This window comes from Sesamum indicum, linkage group LG5, assembly GCF_026168435.1.
Source record: "Sesamum indicum cultivar Baizhima isolate 11 linkage group LG5, ASM2616843v1, whole genome shotgun sequence".
Classification (NCBI taxonomy): Eukaryota; Viridiplantae; Streptophyta; class Magnoliopsida; order Lamiales; family Pedaliaceae; genus Sesamum; species Sesamum indicum.
This window is the reverse complement of record NC_142661.1, coordinates 15,439,404-15,460,179: the sequence shown is the minus strand read 5'-3', so window position 1 is coordinate 15,460,179 and position 20,776 is coordinate 15,439,404. Positions and strand designations below refer to the sequence as shown.

The window sequence follows — 20,776 nt, the reverse complement described above, 5'->3', positions numbered from 1 at the left end:
AAAATTATAAAAAACCTGAACAGGTGGATGATTTTTTTTTTTAAATTATAAAAAGTTATCCATATAGTCCATAAAAAAATCAGATGATTTTAAAAAATAAATATAACTATAATTTTTAATTCATAAGGGCATTTCGATCAGTTTATCATAAAAATAAATGATTTTTTTTATATTATTATTAGATAATTAGTAAAATAAAAAAAATAATTTTTTAAATAATAAAAATATTCAAAATTATATCAAACCTTATAATTTACCCGTTTTATTAAGATGTTCTCAGTTAAACCCGCAAAGCCCCTGCCAACAACCATGGACAAATCATGATGCACCACTTGGCTATCGTTTTGCATCCTCCAACCAGCGTTGAGCAAAATCAATATAGCATTTTCGAAAAGGTCAGATTTGTCTTTCCACAATAATAATCGGCCTGCCTAACGTAAAGTCTTGTCCTGAAGTCTACTCCTGCTACAAAACCCCTCCCCTCCAGTCCCATTCTCACACTCACTGCGTGTGTTTATGCGCGAAATTCTCAAATTTCCTACAGAATAAGAGAGCTTGAACCACGGCGGTCGATGGCGGCGCCTGAGACCCCACAACCGGATACTCTTCGCCACGCATTCGGGAATGTGCTCTCCTTCTTCGTTCTTTTACTCATCGGTGTTCTCGCTTTCTCGATCCGTCTCTTTTCCGTAAATCCTCTTCTCTCTTCGTTTGCGTGCATTCCCTTATGTTTAATTGTCTACATTTGTACATCTATACTCGATCGAGCCGTTAAATGTAAGATATGTCAGGTTAAAGAGGCATCTCAGTAGTTGTTTGAATTTTTTGTTTGGATTTTGAATAGGAGCGTTGAGATATATATCTAATTGTTTTTATTTTCGTTTGTTGACTTTTATGCTGTACAGGTGATTAAGTACGAGAGTGTAATTCATGAATTCGATCCTTACTTCAATTATAGAGTGACGCAGGTTTGTCGGGTTTTTGTTTACTGGATTTATAAAGATGCTAGTTTCTGAGTCTTCATGATAATATCCCGCTAGAAAGTGAATGTTATTTTCAATGTTTTCAGCTTGATGATAATTTCTTTATATTTAGTTACATTATGAGAAGGAGCGATCCCAGGAGATATTGTTGCTGAAGCTAACGAGTTGGAATGGATTTATGTTTCTATAATTGTTAAGATTCTAATAAGAGTTCCAAATTGAAGAGTTTGTTATTCTCAATGGAGTTCACATGCGAATACTTGACCCTGTAATGTGTATCATTCGGAAAGACTATATTTAGCGGAGGTTCTTCTATTCTGAACTTTCAACAGATTGATCAGAATACAAATGCAGTTAAGTACATTGATTGTTGAGTTTGGTTCTTCAAATCTTTATGAACAATATGTTCGTGACCATAATAAGATGCATCTAATGGTAATCCTGGTCTAACTTGGTGGGAGAAATAGCATAGGTGCTCCTATATAGATTTGTTTTGTTTTATTATATTCTATAAGTTGGATCCATCGCCCAGGTATGTATACTGAACTCTACCCAGAATGGTGCTTGAACTTGGAGAATGGAATGTGTTTCTTAATATGTCATGAATTTCACATTTGAATACCAATTCTTGAATGATATGATTCCAATTAGTATAAATTCTGAGGGATGGATACCAGTTCTAGAATGATATGATTCCAATTAGTATAATTCTGAGGGATGGATACCAGTTCTAGAATGATATCATTCCAATTAGTATAATTCTGAGGGATGGATACCAGCTCTAGAATGATATTATTTCAATTAGTATAAATTCTGAGGGATGTCCATCTAATCAAGATAGAGAAAACAAGTTTAAAACTGTAGGCTAGTGGACTTTGAAATATTATATGCTTAAACATGTCGTTAGAGGAGTCAACTCTGAAGGAAGTCAGTTTGATATGCGAGCAATATAAAAAAGACAAAGAAGAGGTTTTTGGGTTTTGCAAAGAGTTGTGAGCAGTCTGCGTGACCCTGACTCTTCCACAGAAGGGCTTGGCAATAATATGGATATGGTCATACACAAGAACTATGGCATGCCCTGCCTGCTTAATTATTTGTTAAACTTTTCATTGCAGAAATGAGTCACCATATTCTTTATTCATTTTCTCTTGTTTCGTTTGTCTGTATGTGAAATAATACTATTCTATATGATTCTTTGCTTGTGGAAATCTGTATAAACTGAACAAGGAAGGTGACATAAGTTCTGTTGATTGCAGTATCTTACAAAAAGTGGAGTATATGACTTTTGGAATTGGTTTGATGACCGCACATGGTAAACTCTGTTATAACCAGCATTCAATTTGTGTTTTCTCAGAAAAAAAGCTTGCTACTTTATTTCCATTGTATTAGCATCAAATTGAGCTAATTCTATACTGTTCCAAAGGTACCCACTTGGACGTGTGATTGGTGGAACAGTTTACCCTGGACTTACGCTGACTGCGGGTACTTTATGGAGGTGAGGGCTATAGATTATTGTTGTTTTCAAATGACAGTATATCCATGGGAGAAGCTTTTTGATAAAAATCAGATTATAAAACTAATAATTATATGGTTCAGGATTTTGACCAAAGTGAGAATAAATAACCTCCCTTTTCTCTTGGTTTTTAGCCCTGTAGCCATAATTGATTTGTCCTTTTTGAAATTTATTGGCAGGATATTGAACTTCTTAAATATTCCTCTGTCCGTGGAAACTGTTTGTGTGTTTACGGCTCCTATTTTTTCAGCTTTTGCTTCTTGGGCAACATATCTTCTGACAAAGGTTCTGCTTGATTAATCTATGGGCTCTTTTCTACCTTATCCTCCAAGTTAATGGTTCTACATGTGGGTTCTTTGTGGAGAAGTTTATCTGTTATGTCTGCTTTGTAGGAAGTCAAAGGTGCTGGTGCTGGGTTGACTGCTGCAGCTCTTCTGGCCATGGTACTTTATTTTAATACATCATTATTCAGCTGTTAGCATTTTTAGAGTCTGAATCTGAATGACAGCTTGCATTTCCTGTTGTGCAATGAGTCTATATGTATCACTTACTAATCTTTCGTTATTTCTCATTGCTACCACATGAACAATGAAAAGACATATTTGATTCTAGACACTAGACATATGGCTGTCCATCCAATGTTCCAAAGCTTTGCTCTTGTTACATCTATCTCATATAGAGTTTTTTCCTTTGATTGTTGAATGAGTTCCTGATTTTAATTTCTTTTGTGGTTTTAGGTTTTCTAATATCCACAAGAGGCAAATTCCCTTCATAATACTGGAAATCACGATTCATGCTAACACTAACAGTACTTTTTGGCTGATATGTCTCAGAAATTAATTAACTCTATGAAAAAACTTAGGTGTTTTGTAAAATATATGAGTTGGGAAACATTCAGATGCCCTTACAATGAAATAATTTATAATTGTTGAACAGCTGAAAACTAACATGTGCTGATCTGTATGGTGCACAAGCATTGATTGGTGGAAATGTTGGGAGACCTATTGGCATTTGTAAAATTGGGGAGATAAAAATTATCAACAGTGTCGTAATTGCCAAAGAAATGACCAACATTGCAGATGCCAGAACAGCGGAAACCCTTAACAGTGTGTTAAAAAAATTATTATTACTTTATCGCTTTAGTTTGAAGCAGTTGCAGTCATGTAGTTGATGAAGTTGATGCTTAACTTAATGAGGTTAAAGTAGTTGAATTAGCATCCACAGATGGGGGAGTGGAAAATGTTCCAGAAAATTTTAAATGTGTTACGAAAAAGCTATTCCTTGTTTTCCTTTTGGATAGTTCTGTTCTTAACTATATAACTCATGTATTGCTTCTTTAAAAATTGCATCCTACAATGTATCAAGCTTGTAATTAACCGGTAAATTATGGTAAATGGACCTTCCATTATTAGGAAGTAAGTCAGGCATTGTGAAAGGTAGTTCATGTGAGAGTGTAAATATTATTTTGCTCTACGACAAGAGAGATAATTAGTGATTCAATTTCTAAGTGCCATGGATCCTGAAGTTGATTTGAGTTTTACTCAGAATAATTTTTGCTTTTCTGGCAACAAATGTATGGATATATTCTTCGAAGAGGAGCTGAGAATTGGATGAGTAGAGTCTGTCCATGTGAAAAAAGATTCAGATCAAAGGATGTCAATATTTTGACATTTAGGCAATTAATTGAGGAAAAAGTCAATTCTATTTCAATTCAAGGGTGCGTAAGATCTTGAGTTTTTACCACTCTCTGTGCTTATGGTGTCACCTTCACAGTAGGGCTGTGTTCAAGCAATAATTGAATTCATATTGTATCCTGGTTGGATATAGGCCCTTCGACTTTGCTATCCAGCTGTAGTGCAATTTTAGCTTCTCCGTGCCTGAAAAGTTTCCTTCATGAGGTGGTTTGGCTGAAAAATGGCCTTTACTTTTGGACTAGCGTTTTAGCTTTTATGGAAGATCAGACTTGAGTTCCAATGTGCAAGTCACGAGCGTCATGGCCAGAACTGTTCTTAAATAGCTAACTGTGACTTTTGCAAATTTCTGTATTTGGTGCTAGTATAAGATACTTAGATAATTACAAGTAGCACAAAGGACACCTGGATGGTTTTAATGTAATGGATTTTGTTGAGGTAGCATTCCATGAACTAATCGGTCTTTCTACAGTGGTGAACCAACATTCTGATGCCCAGACTACACCACAACTAGCAGAGATATTTTGTACCCACCTATGGAGACATATCTTGGATCCCACTTATTAGGCTATCAAGCAAGTTACTTTATCATCACGGGAAGCATAGTTGTTTTAGGTATCTCTTGGATATATCTAATTGAATGCTTCATTTTTGGAGGAAACTGTTCCTGCTTCTAAATCTAGATTGAATTTTAACTTATTTTCCTGATCAATAAATTGTTCGTTGTTCCTGGAAAAAGAAAAAAAAGAAAAAAAATGAAAAAGAAAGAAAGAAAACAGTGGTTCAATTAGAGTACAAGGTAAGGCTGATTTCCTAAAGCAGCATACAACTGAAAGTTTCATGTTTAACTGCATGGATTTACTCTACTATAAGTATGCTGCTGTTAAGAGTACAGGATGATCTATCTGTGGATTTAGATGCTGTACTTTGTGTCAGATTGTTCAATTCATATAGTAATTTGAACGTACTTCTACTTTTCTTATTGCACAGGTTCCGTCATATATTTCTCGATCTGTTGCTGGAAGTTATGACAATGAAGCAGTGGCTATTTTTGCTTTGATCTTCACTTTCTATCTCTATATAAAGGTTAGAGATTATTTTTTTGCTGCTTAATCACTTGGTATGCTGTATTACTGTTTTTATGATAACTAGTGAATTTCCTTCATAAACATAGATTCCCTGATTCATATATTTTTCATGGACTTGAAGTTTTGTTATAATTAAATCACTAATAGCTCCATTGACTGCAGACATTGAACACAGGATCCCTTTTTTATGCTACTCTAAATGCAATAGCATACTTCTACATGGTAGGTTTTCCTGCTGCTGTGTTTACTGCCCTCTTTTTATCTGAACCCATGCTCCTACTGTTTTCTAGCATGACGGAATATTCATATATCTTTTCAGGTTTGCTCTTGGGGAGGGTACACCTTTATCATAAATCTTATTCCGATGCATGTGCTGCTATGCATTGTAACTGGTCGCTATTCTTCACGCCTCTACATTGCTTATGCTCCACTTGTAAGTAACTTAGTCGACAATAACCATAATGATATTCTGTGGAATTTGTGCATTTGCTTCAGCTTGAAGGCTGATGATTTTACAGCTATGAGAATAGGGAACTTAATAATGATAATCATGAGATTAGTTATGGTGGTTGAAGAATGTAAAAAAGTTTGGGACAAGATTAACATACAAAGTAACCACTGGAGAACTCTTGAGGGGTTCTATTCTTCTTTTGCTTTCTGGACTGAACAATATTCTTCCCTTTTCCGTTGTTTATGGCTGAGGTGGTTGGTGCTTTGTTTGGTGGTTTATGGAGTTCTAAGCTTAGTATAAAGAAAGTGTTATAGCCCACCACCTTTGTAAGGACTCCTCTTTCACCAGGCTGTCACGCGTTCCTTCCATTCAGTGAATGAGATACGGGTATAGTTGAGTCGGTCTCTAAAAGAGAAGAAAATTTCACAATCTTCTGTGGTGTCTGTGGATGCCAGCTTCAGACATTGGAAGGTGTACGAGTTTTGATGATTTGCATTTGGATATCGAAACCAGCTTTTGCCACAGTTAAACAAGTGATTGTTAATGTTTTTGCTAAATGAGTTCTTGGGTCCTTTTTTAATTGCGCCGATGTAATTGGTCCTATGGCTATATAATAAGAACTATTTAATCAGTTGAGCCACAAAGTTTCACTGAGTGAAAATCTCAATTCACATGTAAAAGATATAGGTACGGAACATAAAATCAGCTTGTTCTGAATCTGAAAGAATTAAATTATTTGTCAAACGTTTTTGGTGTATCCCATTTTTCAATCAATTATGGAAGTATCCCACTGTAGGTGAAATCCTGGTATACTTCTTTTCTAATATTACCTGTATATCCTCACAAGCATAATAGGTTGAGGGTGTTAAAGCTTTTGGGATATGAAAGAAAGCACTACTTGTAACAAATCTGCACGATAAATGGCATTCACAATACTATGTTGGTTGCATAAGTAAACTTGAAGCACTCATTCTTTTTTTTTCTTTTTTGTTTTTTACCCTGAAAATGTCCCTTCTAACTTGGGAAGCATTGGGCTCTTTCCTAAAGTTGCTGGGGAAACAACTTTTGGTACATAGTGGCCGCAATGTAAGGTCTGGGATTGATGATTAGAGGTTGTGATTGGTGCTAATCATCCTTGGTAAATACACAATCTTTCCATATGTTGGTGAAATGATCAGATCGTCACCCTTTCCTAATATTGCACGAATATTTTACTTTTGATTAACCTGTTCACGCAATATCAATTATTTTTCACCTTTTGCTTTTCTTAACAAAATTTGATTTACTAGAAAGTTGGTGAATTTGTCTGACTACTCTTTTTGAGAGTTGAGATATATATATCGTATTGTCTTGCCTAGATTGATCTATGTGTCCACACTAAATAACTTGACTGTTTGAATGCAGGTTGTCTTGGGAACATTGTTAGCATCTTTGGTACCTGTTGTGGGTTTTAATGCTGTCATGACGTCCGAGCATTTTGCATCATTTCTAGTAAGTTGAATACTAATACTGTATTTTCACTTTTCTAATTTACTATTTTTCTCGTGTTGGCTATAATTCTTTCCTTGATGCACTTTTATGTTTACACGTATGAATTTGCATATTGGCTTTGCTGGAAAATGGTTCGCAGAAACAAATATTTAACCTGCTTCGATTTGCTTTTCGAGTACCTATTTGAAGGGGGCCAATTTAAGTATTAGTAAACTACTACAGTACTTGTTCCATATTTATTACCTCCTTTTGTAGTTTGATTTGCATCTGAAATATCATTTAAACTCCAAGCTCATCTTATTTTATTGTTGTTAAAGATGCTAATTCCTAAAACGGAGGAGGTAAACATAATATGTGCTGCAGTTGCATTTCAACAGTAACTACTAATTATATTTTCTGATAAACTCAATGACTTCGGATTTTTTTTTTAGTTTTTTATTATTATTGTTAGTTTTTGTGTCATTTATGGATTATGGTTCTTAAAAACTGAAAGAGACAGATTAGCGTGATTTTTGTAAGAAGTGAATAGCTTTAGTAAGGGCAACAGATGTCTAGATGTTAACTAATAACTTCAATGTATATCTTTGATTCGGAGTGTTGAGATTCAAAGGTTTGGTATTGGAAAACTATTGGTGTGGAACGTTTTGGTTTCTTATGTTATTTGAAAGAATTGGGCTTCAATCCATTCATTAGTTTGAGTAATCTAGTTTTAGCTCTATTAGCGAGGGTCAGGGTAAGCTGCACTGAAGAAGAAAGGGTATCAAGTATTGCAATCTCCCATTTAAAGCCTAACTTTAACCATTGAACCTCTCCTTTAGGTATAGGTTTCATATAACAATATTGATATAACCTATGCTGTCAATCAAAATGAGAATCTTGGTGGCAATATAAATATGGGATAATCATACCACTCTCCCTTGAGGTCTAGTGTAATTATATGTGGATGCCTGTGGTTTGAGAAATCATATTTAGTGGCATTTGTTTCCATCCACAAGATAGATACTTCCGTTGGTCCAAAATCCATGAATTTGCTGATACTAGCAAAAAGTTAAGTGAAAATTCATATTTACCCTTCAATTGACTTAGGTCAAACAAATGTTTTATGGCCAAACAATCTGTATAAGCGTGTATATATACTCCTAACATGAATGCATGTGAAGATGTATTATAGTAGTTGGTTATAAAAAAATTGTTTGACGTGTAATAAGTAAATCAATGAGTCAGTAATAAGTCAATAATAAGTCAATCTGAGCTAAATATGGATTTTAACTAATGGAGGGATGACGGAGGGATCTAAAACAAAATTCACAGGTACTAGATATAACTTTCCAAAGAATCCAAACCAGAGGGCGTCTATGTTCCCTATAAAATTTTATGCATATTTTTCCAAGGCAGGGCATGTCGCAGGATGATGCTTAAATGTAATCGTTGTGCAGAAAAATTACATATTCCTTGAAACATTATAAAGTCAAGAACAGGATATAAATAAAAAAACATTGGGAAAGATGTAACTATTAGAATTTCCCCAGTGAAATAAAGCTTAGAATCTCTTGGACTTTGAAGAAGTTTAATGGAATTTCTTGTTACAAAACTGCAAGAGTTGAACTCTTCTTTAGAATATTCTAAGCTGAGAAGTTACAATGTGCTCATATGCTTCCTTAAACCTAATTCTACTTGGAAAATAACATGAAAATGCTAAGATCAAGGAAACCTTCCTCAATGAGGTTTGTTTTATAATTAATTCATGGCCATCTCATGACATGGAGTAACTCTGAGCATTAGAATCTGAGCATGGAAAAATAATTCTTAAACCTACTGGTTACTTTGAATGACTAACCCCTGCTTGAAAAAACTGCCAAAATACCCCAAAGTCCAGTAACTTGCTATGATGATCAGTAATTGATGCTTTTAGATTTTAGATTTCCTTGTTTTCTATCTAGAATAAATTTGCGAACTCTTAGATCAATCAGGGTATTCACCAATAAGAATTGTAAATTCTTTGATATAATGATGTCTCCTGTATAAATACTAACATGGCCCCAGGTTCCGGTAACTCACCACCAGATTATGAGATCCCTTTGTATTCCTCCTCAATGGGGTACCTTTTTAATTGAACTGTAAGTTGTTTGCTGACGAGTTACCCTATTTGTGATACGAGAATGTGTGATGTCATTTTGACTTGGATGCATAAACTCTCCTTTTTGGTTCTTTTGTCGAAAAGACAATCTTGTATCTTTTGAAGTTAAACTATCCTGACTATAGCTTAATGCATATAATAACGTGGCAAGATTTTCCCTCTTTGATTTACAGGGCAACTTTTGTTGTGAATAGGGCTACAAGAATAATGTTGGGTGCTGAGGAATCAAATTCTAACTTTCTTGCACTATGTATATATGTTTCATGTGGTTCCTTGTTTTGTTACTTGTTTTATGTAAGAAATGACACTGGATATTCTCAGTTTATTAAGACACTGGCTTTTTGGATGATTGTGCTCAGGTCTTTATTATTATACATGTGGTGGCTCTTGTTTATTATATCAAAGGAATTCTCACTCCTCAAATGTTCAAAGTAGCAGTTACTCTTGTTGTGTCAGTTGGGCTGTAAGCTTCTCTCTTCTCTGATCTTCCTTAATCATTAAGGTACTACTGGACAAGGAAGAAAATAAAGAATCACGTGGTTAACCTCGATTGTAGTTGTATATTCTTGTATTTTCATTATGTTATAGTAAATTCCTCTTGTATTTAAGTAGTACTTCTTGGACTCAAAGTATAAGAGGCAGTTTCTATGTGAAAATATTGTTAAAATAATGGACAGTCGACATAAAATGTCCTCTTTTCACTTATTATTTCTTGCCATTATTCAGGATAGTTTGCGGTGCTGTTTTAGCAGTACTAATAGCATTGGTAGCTTCCAGCCCAACCAAAGGATGGAGTGGACGAAGTCTAAGCCTGCTCGATCCGTAAGTTAATCATCTATGAAATTCATAATTAAACAGGGATGGATATATTTGGTCTGTAAAGTACTTTTGGTATGCCACCTCACAACTTATAAAAGGCTAATTAGTGTCCAAAGGGTAGTTTTACTCCCTCTTTTTTCCTCCTCTTGCCTATGTTTATTCAAATGTTTCCTATTTGTCATTCTAACATATTTCCTTTATTTTTATACAATCATAGAAGTTCAATATCTCATATGATTAAATTTTATATATATGAAAAATGTGCACATGCATGGAGTGCACAATGAACTAGTTATGATTAAGATTATGTTGTATTAATTTTGTTTACTAAATTTTGTACAATAGATGGTTCTGTAAACATAAGTATGAGGATTCTGTTGCTTTTTGAACCTTTAATTTCTGACCTTAAACGTGACAGTTCCATTCCAGTTTTGTCTGCTGAACCTGTCCAACTCTTATGAGTTAAATATTATTATCTTCTGGTGTGAGTTCATCCGATACTTAATGAATGATTTGTTCATCAGTGTTATTGTGAATTTTACTTGATTATTAGTTGTTCCATTGGGTTGAATTGAGATAAGTGGGTTAAGAATCCAGTTCTTCTCTACCTAAGTTTTCAGAAAATATCTTCTTCGGCTGATGGCATGCTTGCTTGTATCAATGAGTCGATGCTAGCAACTATTATTAGCTATGATGTGGCTCCAACATTATCCGTCCATCTTTTTATCTTTAAAGGAATGTAAACGTGCTTGGATCAGTGTCCACACCTTACCACCAGTCTTCCTGTCCCAGATTTTGCTAGAACTAAAAGGAGATAAAAGCTGATTAATTTCTTTCATGATCCCTACTCAAACAGGCTATACTAAAGTTAAACAATCTTTTATCTTCAGATTCCAGTTGCCACAGATTGACTGTAAAACTTCATGTTGAGGCAAAAAACTCGAGAACTTTTTATTACAAACGTCCAGTTATTTTGTAGTTTCTCCTTGTTCTCTTCTTATGATGTATTTGACATACCTATTCAAACATTTAAATTTGCTTTCCCCAAGTTTATTTCCTTTAATATATGGGATGTTTGGTGTGCCTATGATGATTATTTGCTCATTTCTGCTATTTGTCATCTGATCTCTTTCACCTCTTTCACTGCTATTTTCTTCCATTCGTGGAATTGAGAACAGAACTTATGCGAGCAAGTATATACCAATTATTGCAAGTGTTAGTGAACATCAACCTCCGACATGGCCGTCATACTTTATGGACATTAATGTTTTGGCATTTTTGGTTCCAGCTGGCATTATTGTAAGTTCTCAATATTGTCAACTGAGAATTAGATTTTCTTTTATTATCTGAGGTATTTTGTTATTCCTCCAACTGTTCTTTTACAATATTCAATTTGTTGGATTTGCAGGCATGCTTTTTGCCACTTTCTGATGCAAGCTCCTTTGCGGTCCTTTATATTGTTACATCAGTATATTTTTCTGGTGTTATGGTATATATACTTGGCACTCATCTGCATCACACTTTTTCTTGTTTTCCTGCTACCGCACCAAGTTAACTTTCGTTTGATGATATGCTAGGTCCGCCTAATGCTTGTACTTGCTCCAGCAGCTTGTATAATGTCTGGAATTGCTCTTTCAGAAGCTTTTGATGTTTTTACTAGATCAATTAAATTTCAGTTGTTTGGTGCAACAAAAGACCCCCAGGTCAATGTAAGCATCCTATTAATTCTGCAAATAATAATATACCAGGTATTTAAACCAGGGGACTAAAACTTATGATCTTCTTAAGGCAGGGGATACCAATGTTACACAAAATGAGGTGGTGAAGCCTGAGAAAAGTGAGGACTCACTGAAGGAACGATCTTCAAGAAAAAGTAAGAAGAAGGAAAAGGAGAACGTAGAAACAGTTCCGCTTGTATCCCGGATTGAAAAGAAGCTTCTGGTCTTACCGTTGGAGGCTTCCCTGATTGCTATTTTCTTGCTTGTGTTGCTGGGTGCATTTTACGTGGTATGTGATAAATAGCTGATAGATCATGTCTTTTTTTGCATGAACTTGGAAAATATCCTCAAGAACAACTTGCCTATGGTGGTATAGAGGATTATGTTTTGCTGAATATTTATTGCCTATGTGATTGTGTTGACTAGTTGATGCAAGATGTTTTTTAGCTCATGATAAACTTCATGTCTCTTAAAAATATTATGAACATCCAAGGAATTCGTATACTTGTGCAATTTTTAAAGTTGACTTAACTCTGTTTACTGAACTTGGAACTATAGGATTTGTTCAACATATTAAGATTACTATGGAATTTTTGTTTTTTCATTCATAAGTTTTTGGCCCATTGGCTGCTGGTCTAGTATTTTGCAGCTCACTGGCAGCGCCAAAAAGCTTTGACAGTTTGATTGCATGTTTACTCCAGAACGAGTAAAATCTTCAAATTCAAGTGTAGACATTTGATGACCGGGAAATGAATGAGGTGTTAGGTCTTATGATTGCCGTGCTGGTACCTATCTCATTGTTGCTCTCTTGTGCTTTCTGCATTTTGACCTGTCCTTTTGAAGGTCCATTGTGTCTGGGCGGCAGCGGAGGCTTATTCTGCTCCATCCATCGTGCTAACCTCTCGTTCTCATGACGGCCTTCACGTCTTTGATGACTTCAGAGAGGCATATGCTTGGTTGCGCCATAACACCGACGTAGATGATAAGGTAAGTTTTTATTCTGCCCTTTGATTCTCTGCATTCTCTTTGTGCATTATTGTTCTTATTATTAGCACTTCTGCTTATTATGCCAATGTTCAATTGCACTATTATTACTATCTGCACTACATGTGGTTGGTTAATGGTGATAATGGAGTTGAACATTATTTTAAGCATGACGCACTCTTATTATTGCCATTACTATTTTTAAATATGAGGAGATGATTTCCGGTTAATTCATAAATGGGTAGAATGTTAACATGTTTTTGAAGAGTGGTAGCAGATTGGAGTTGGAAGATTTGATATCATGGTAAAACACAGTAGTGTATTCCCATCATCTTTCATTGTTTTCTTGCCTCAATTGTTATATTGTTGACTGGTTGAAGAAGAAGTGCTGATGATTCAATAGATACGACTAACCTGTATGCAACATCTTAGAAAAACCTGGTTTTGGGAAGCCCTTTTCCATATTATACCAAAAGTTGACTTTCTTTCCACTACCTTTGATGGTTAGCCTCATTCTAGAAAAAGTGCTACTTTTTCGTCTGCTTCAGTGAATGTGGTTCTTATCATAGCCTGAACGACCCATGACAGATGTTTAAATGGGTTTCAATTTGAATAGACTTCTAAGTGCATAATGCACCCATGACAGGCCAAACAAGGGTATTGAACATTTTGTAAGCTGTTTTATGTTGCCGACAGATTTTAGAGGGTATAGTATGAACACTTGTTTTTTTATAACTGCTTTTGTTTGTCCTGACACCATTTTACTATAAAGGATCATGTGAAACATAAGAAGAAATGAAAATTTTCAATACCCTCACAAGCAAGGTGAAGAGGCTTGATGAGATGACCTTTGGTTATCCGATCACCCACGACATTGTTAGTACAAGTTACATTTCTTGGAGGGTGCTTATCAAACTCATGCACTGTATAATTTTTGACATATGGCTCATGTAGTTGCAGAAACTACTCCATTATGCATGTTTCAGTTGTTCTAGCTTATAATAGTAAGGTTTATTATGTATATGAGTACTATGGGGACTCATATCCAGAAGGGGGTAACAAGAGAATTAACAAATATTGTCAAACCTTTAAGGATATTGGCTTCCCTTGCCTACGTGGGATTTTGACTTTGTTTTGTGCCGGCTCAGAGTTGTTTAGTGCAGAATATCACACTTATGTGTGTATATTCAAGTGAATTCACATGTCACACATTTGTATCTGCTGAACTTTTAAAAGCCAACACTGTGCCTTTGATTAGAATCCTCGTCTTCCTGCTGCTGCTGATGTTTCCAGGTTGCATCTTGGTGGGACTATGGCTACCAAACAACTGCTATGGCTAACCGTACTGTTATTGTTGACAACAATACCTGGAACAACACACATATTGCAACTGTTGGAACTGCCATGTCCTCTCCTGAAAAAGCAGCTTGGGAGATTTTCAACTCGTTAGATGTAAAATATGTTTTAGTTGTTTTTGGAGGTTGGTTCTTCAATACTAAGCAGGGAACAGTTTTATTAATTAAGAAAGAAAAAATTATCCTCACATCTGCCACCTCATTTCAGGTCTTGTTGGATATCCCAGTGATGACATTAACAAGTTTCTGTGGATGGTTCGGATAGGTGGAGGTGTATTTCCTCACATTAAAGAACCTGATTATTTGGTGAGTTTTATAGCAGAGTTGATATTCTTCAATGAATTCTTTGTTTTCTATATATTAGTCTTCTGTTTGTTACTACAATGGTTGATTTTATCAGTCCAATGCTGCTGTTTACTATAAGGCCAGTAAAAAAAAATGCCAATATGCAGCAATATCAGCTATTTGCTAATGAGGGTATAGTCATTTTTTTCTTTTAAATTTAAAGTGCCTGCTACTACTTTCAATACATGAATTTAGTTATTTACAGTGCATGTATTTCATACACCATCCATTTTTTCAGTTCGCATGAACCGCGTTTTGTTTCAGTCAAATAGCACCTGATTGTCCTTGTTTGAAGGGTTAACTTTAATTGAGTTCAGAACTTGACTAGTTGAGAAACATTTTTCTACAGTTTCTTTTCCTTTGATTGGTCTCTGTCTCTCTCGTTTTCTCTGTGTGTGTGTGTCATATGTTTGTTTTTCTTGTGGAGAGTAAGGGGATACATGTTTTCAATATGATATGGTGGTCATCGTGCTATTACTTTTGATCTAGTTATTACACGTTGCAAATGCATCAGCTGTTGAATTTTATATGAGTTACTTTCACCTGGATGAAGTAGTTTAATGAATTCTATCATGGTGTCTAACAGAGAGATGGTCAATACCGAATTGATTCTCAAGCAACTCCAACGATGCTTAACTGCCTCATGTACAAACTCTCGTATTACAGGTGTGGCTTTATTGGCTATACGTATGGATGTTTTTATTTCCTTCTGCTCCTTAGGCAATTCATCATTTGCCTTGCTTTGTCTTATAGATTTGTGGAGACAGATGGTAGAGGCTTTGACAGGGTGAGGCACACCGAAATCGGGAAAAAATATTTCAAACTTACCCACTTTGAGGAGGTATCTAGATATTATAAACTTTTGTGTTGCTTACAATCTGTTGTTTAATATCCTACATCTACTTCATAATTTACTGATCTGCATGCAATTGATGCTAATTAATTTTGGCTTTACCCCGAGATTCTTCAAGTTGATGGCTATCATCTATATCTGTATTTGACCATCATGAAAGTGATTCAACAGGATGAATATATCTGATTATATCCGGCTCTTAATTCCTAATGGTGCGAAGGACTTAGAAGACTAGGTGGAGAAGTGAATTATTTGTAACATGATATAAAATTGAAAACTTGAACAATCATTCTGTTAGGACCGCATTGAACATCTGTTGGAATAAGGGAGTATTGCCCCTCCTATGTCCATTCTCATGATTGCACTATTTCACATAGTCGAATCTTTACATTGTCAACAAGGCCCGATAGTGCATCTTATGTTTTTGCATGGTGATAGATCTGGAGAAGAGACTTGTCATGAGCTTCAGTGCTCTATTTCATTTGTATTTGTTTTGGTGGAACTGCTCTTATGTTCTATGCATTTTCTTAAGGTATTCACCACTCATCATTGGATGGTTCGGATATACAAATTGAAATCTCCAAGGAACAGAGTCCGTGGGAAGACCAAGAAATCCAAATCGGTATGTAGGAATCAGTACTTGATCCATTGCAATATGTAGTGAACATATTATCAAACTTCTAATATATCTGCCTCTCAGAAATCTACCTCGACATCTATCTCAAGAAGAAGCGGAGCAAGAAAGAAGAATCCTTGGCATTAGCTGGACTCGGATCTTTTATATAAGAGCGAAATAGAAAAAGAAAGCTCGCTATAGATTTTGCAATCTCCTCTATGGTTGTTAATTTAACGTCCGGATATTGATAGGCGGGTAGCAGAGAAGTGTTGAACAATTTTTGACTTGCTGTTTAGGCTGTGACAGTAGACTGTACAAGATATCTCATACAGAGTCCCCTGTTTTTAAGGGCTAGGTTTCAGTTAGAACTGTTCCCGAATCATCTTACAATCATCCACATAGTAATGCATTTTGGTCTGACCTCTTTAATTACTGCGATTTCTTTTCTTATTCTGTAGGCTATAACCTACAAATTAGTCCCTCCATTTTCATTTTTGGCCAGCTTTATATAAACTGAATTTCTACTAATTCATCTGCTAAGATATTCCCGAAAATCGAAAACTAAGTGATAAGACTATTGGTTTAGCTCAATCAATCCAGCAGTAGAAATAATATCAAGTGTGTAATTACGTCATTTAACTGAAGTTCAAGGCCGAAGCGCGCAATTTCTGGGCCTAAAAGATATCTAACATGATCAATGTCCTTTATGGTAATGTTTATGAAGATAGGGCTTCACCTCATCATTTTTTAGTGTGACAGGGGGTAAATTGCAATTTTTAGTAATGCCCCCCTCCCAGCCCCGCGCCCCTTCCTCTTCTTCCCTAGCCCGCCGCCGTCTCTCCCCTTCTCTCTCTCTCTCTCTATATATATATATATACATACATATTTTAGATATATTTGAATATATATATATATATATATTATATAAGCATATATCTATAATTTTTTCTAGATATATTTTTATATGTATATATATCCAAATTTAATTATATATATTTTTTAATTATTATTTAATTAAATCTAAGCTATTGATTCGAATGAGATAAAATCTAGTCTATTGGTCTATTAGTTAAAATTTGGACATAAATTGAAATCAAGATCCAACGATTTTTAAATAAGGGTATAAATGTTATTTTAAATTTTAAATTAAAAAAATAAAAATAAATAAAAAAAGCACGTGTAATAAAAAAAACACGTTAGGGGGGATTTTGCTTTATTTTTTATTTTATACGAGGGTAATTTGCTGCTTTATTTTTCACGGAGGGTAAATGCTCATTTCTCTCATACTGGGGGATAAATTACATTTTACCCTATATATAAATACTGATAACATCTTAAGTTTATTGGAATTTGATATTATCAATTTGGAAATGATAGAAGTATGTTTGACTCTTTGATTTAGGGCAAAATACCTTTTTACTTCCATAAAACAAGAGTAAAATTTATTTTGGTACGACAACTATGACATGTGTCGCTTTTAGTTTCATAAAACTTATAATCACATATATTTAGTCAAAAAAATCATGTGCATTATGGTTTTAAGACTAAAAATGTGTTGTGATTTTGAGACTAAAAAAACGATATAATTTTGGGACTTCAAAAATACTTTTTACCTTTGGTTCAACTGGAAGTATGTTTAAAACAGTTTCCAAAACCAAATTAGAGGAAGTCATGAAAGGAGCTAGGTGCTTAAAAAAAGCTTACTAGCATAACATTTCACAATAACTAGTATAGATTACAATTGAGAGACTTGCACACTAAGTACTTAAATTGGTCTGCACTCACAACAACACAACAAGGCATATTCTCCAACACTTGTTGTCAATGTATTATCACGACATGCCTACTGCTGGGCTAAGTACTGATGAATTGAAGCTATATATATATATATATATATTACATTCAGTTTACAAACCTACAATCCTTCCTGACCTCTTGTCCTCCATTAATGCTGCTCATCTTTATCATGGACTCCGCAAAAGCAGTGTGGAAAGCTTTTTTCGAGCTCGCAAACTTATAAACTAAACTCTTAGTGTTGGGAGTGGTAAGCAAAGCTTGATCAGAAGAAAACAGGGTTTGACCCTCAAGTATAAGTTTGTAGTAGGTGTTATCAAAGGTGGTGGAAGAAGGATCCATAGTGGTGCCAGCATTCTTGGCCTTGTTCTTGATGGGGCAAATGCTTTTCAAACTTGCTGCAAAGGCAGGGCGTAGGGTGGGGTCGACATCGTGGGTGGAGTTGAAGTTGTGGATCCGATTCTGGAAGGATGAGCAGTGGGAGAAGCCCAGAGTGTGGCCGCCTGAGAGAGCGACGAGATCTTCCATTGAGAGCCCTCTCAGAGAAAAGCTTTTCTCAAGTTGAGAAATATTGAAAGCGGGAGATGGCAATTGTGTGGTTTCACTGGCTTTTGATGTCCTTCCATCCTTTCTTCCTTTTGGAACATCCCATGTTGGTCCTCCAGACTGTCCACAAATTGCACTGCTTAATATATAAGTCCATGTGCTTACATAAATTAGTCGAAAATCCTTAAATTATCGTGTCCCATGCACATTACATGCACTTTTTGGTCCAATTTATGAGCGTACGGCTAGAAATGTTCTCAAATTATCAATTATTTTTTTTAAATTGTAGAACCAAATTGCAAAAAATAGTTTTAACAGGACCAAAATTACCATTCTTATACTTAACATGACTAAAATTGGAAAACTTAAAATTGTAATTTTTCTTTAGTAAGTTGGCTATCTTATTTATTTTTCTTAAACCTCAATTGATCTAAACTTTTGGTATTGAGAAAGGATCTCGTAAGACATGCATGAATTATATATACAAAAAGGGAAAAATGTATTTTACCCCCTATAATATGATAAATGAGTAAAATTTCATATAGAAAATAAAATAGTAATTATTCTCAGTGTTTTGAGAAAAGAAGCAAATTACCCCCTATGTTTTGAAAAAAAAAAAAAAGCAAATTACTTCCCTATCTAAACCATTGATAGGGAGGTCATTTGCTTTATTTTTTGAAACATAAAGAATAATTTGCTAATTTTTTTCACAGGGGTATTTGCTCATTTCATATATATATCACACGGGTAAATTATATTTATACATATACATAAATATATTTTCTCAAAATGCTTTAATAATATTGTTGATTTGTTATCTATATTTTATAATTGAGGGATAATACCAATTTGGTGCCCTCCCTAATCATGGTGTTTTTTTTTTACTAGGAGTTGTGGCAAGTCGTTTTTGTGTGCTTTTAATAAATTATTTTTCACGCTTTAAAATATATTATAAATAAAAGTATAATATGTTATAGAAAAAGTAGGAAGGAAAAAAAATTAATTTATCAGTTAATAAAAGAATAGAAAAAGTTGAATAGATTAGTTATGTTATTAGTTGAAGGGCACTTTTATCTTCATAAAAAATTAGTATAATGGTATCATTAATCACCATTTCTAAGTGTAAAAGAGTTTTTTTTTATACGAGTGTACATAGCATTATTTCATTATTCTTTTTAAAGAACTTTTATCCCTCTTTCATAATTGATAAGTTGGCCACTCTTCTCAAGTCCCACCAACTTTAACTTCTCATAACTTTCTTGTTTTTAATATTTAATTTCTTTAATTTTAAAATTTTTATTTAATTATGCACGCCCATTTGTGTGTGTTTCGTTGAGTTTATACCATCACAAATTCTACAATTAAACTGGCTATTTTGTAAAATATCAAAAAAAAAAACTCATAGTAGTATATATGCATGATGCAAGAGGTGATCATGACTTGCTAACCAAGACGACAGAATCTCTAGCGGCGAAGGCCAATATATCAGCACAGGAGACAATGCCAGGGCACACAGCTTCCACTGCTTTCTTTGCGCTTTCTATCACATAAAATGCATGCAGAGAAACGTTTGGAGGTCCATCCCTTTCTGCTTTGTTCCCTCCTCTCGACTCCAGCAACACAGACCCATCGCAACCCTTTTCAACGTTACATATTCACTAATTAATCATCATCATTATAATAATTAATCACAAAAAGATTGTTGAAATGCTCACTAATTACCCTTATAAAACAATCATGGAAATGCATCCTGAGAAGCGCTGCGGGCACCGTTTTGTCTCTCGACGTCGCATCCCTAACGACCTTAGCGACGATGGACTCAACTTGGGGACATGATTTGTGGTAGTAATTCGAACTCAGTGAACTCGAAAGTGAACTGAATGAGAGGATCGTCAATGAGCATAACAATGCTACCTGCAGCATCAAGCCCATGTCTCTATGTGTGGGTACGTATGTTTTTTCTGATTGAGATAGAGTTTTTTATGTGTATAAATAATTATGTATGGTCCTATATATAGAGAAAAAAGCGATTTCTTTTGTTGGAAATGAAGTCGTGTGTTCTAAGCATGGTTGGATGGGAATTATTAATAATCCATGTCATGTCAAACACACTTATTACTTTATTGCATTTGCTTGTTATGAACATGGCCAAAGCTGCATGATGACTGTTCCCATGCATGGTTAAAAACATCTATTCTGTCTACACTCATCTAAGTTACGAAATAAAACTAGATGATTGATTCTTTTGCTAGTCGGTAATTGTAGTTTAAATTGATGAATATTTCTAATATATTCTATTTATTATGTTTTAAATAAGTATTCTACTTTTTATATGGTAATTATATGACTACATAATCTCAATTAAGTCCAGTAATATATGATTTAGTTAATA

General features: G+C 34.7%; 2 protein-coding genes across 3 annotated transcripts; one reads left to right on the top strand and one right to left on the bottom strand.

Moving 5' to 3' along the window:
- The first annotated feature begins 457 nt into the window (after window positions 1-457).
- STT3A (staurosporin and temperature sensitive 3-like A) lies at window positions 458-16,473 on the top strand. The gene is made up of 23 exons (XM_011079960.3): window positions 458-689; window positions 906-968; window positions 2,240-2,295; window positions 2,407-2,478; window positions 2,676-2,781; window positions 2,889-2,939; window positions 5,178-5,273; window positions 5,438-5,497; window positions 5,595-5,708; window positions 7,131-7,217; window positions 9,714-9,817; window positions 10,081-10,176; window positions 11,352-11,472; window positions 11,582-11,662; window positions 11,751-11,882; window positions 11,962-12,180; window positions 12,735-12,878; window positions 14,169-14,355; window positions 14,439-14,536; window positions 15,162-15,241; window positions 15,329-15,416; window positions 15,961-16,050; window positions 16,129-16,473. The coding sequence occupies exons 1-23, from the start codon at window positions 573-575 to the stop codon at window positions 16,189-16,191; spliced, it is 2,325 nt and encodes a 774-aa protein (XP_011078262.1). The 5' UTR covers window positions 458-572; the 3' UTR covers window positions 16,192-16,473.
- A 1,240-nt stretch (window positions 16,474-17,713) lies between these two features.
- On the bottom strand, window positions 17,714-20,378 carry LOC105162056 (peroxidase 64). Of its 2 annotated transcripts, none has more exons than XM_088880410.1 (3): window positions 20,107-20,378; window positions 19,825-20,021; window positions 17,714-18,520 (listed from the first exon to the last, which is right to left on the bottom strand). In XM_088880410.1, the coding sequence occupies exons 1-3, from the start codon at window positions 20,314-20,316 to the stop codon at window positions 17,947-17,949; spliced, it is 981 nt and encodes a 326-aa protein (XP_088736536.1). In that variant the 5' UTR covers window positions 20,317-20,378; the 3' UTR covers window positions 17,714-17,946. The 2 variants fall into 2 exon arrangements, with proteins under 2 accessions (XP_088736536.1, XP_011078263.1); XM_011079961.3 differs by having other exon boundaries at window positions 17,714-18,504; window positions 19,833-20,021; window positions 20,107-20,375.
- Between the last annotated feature and the right edge of the window lie 398 nt (window positions 20,379-20,776).

What these genes read in the sequence shown, in the direction of transcription:
- LOC105162056 (XM_088880410.1), bottom strand. Translation starts at nt 20,316, where the DNA reads ATGGGCTTGATGCTGCAGGTAGCATTGTTATGCTCATTGACGATCCTC. An exon ending in TCCATGATTGTTTTATAAGG is followed by an intron (nt 20,022 to 20,106) that starts GTAATTAGTGAG and finishes AACGTTGAAAAG; the next exon opens with GGTTGCGATGGGTCTGTGTT. An exon ending in TCTGTCGTCTTGGTTAGCAA is followed by an intron (nt 18,521 to 19,824) that starts GTCATGATCACC and finishes TATATTAAGCAG; the next exon opens with TGCAATTTGTGGACAGTCTG.
- STT3A (XM_011079960.3), top strand. Translation starts at nt 573, where the DNA reads ATGGCGGCGCCTGAGACCCCACAACCGGATACTCTTCGCCACGCATTC. An exon ending in TGGTTTGATGACCGCACATG is followed by an intron (nt 2,296 to 2,406) that starts GTAAACTCTGTT and finishes ACTGTTCCAAAG; the next exon opens with GTACCCACTTGGACGTGTGA. An exon ending in AGACCAAGAAATCCAAATCG is followed by an intron (nt 16,051 to 16,128) that starts GTATGTAGGAAT and finishes TCTGCCTCTCAG; the next exon opens with AAATCTACCTCGACATCTAT.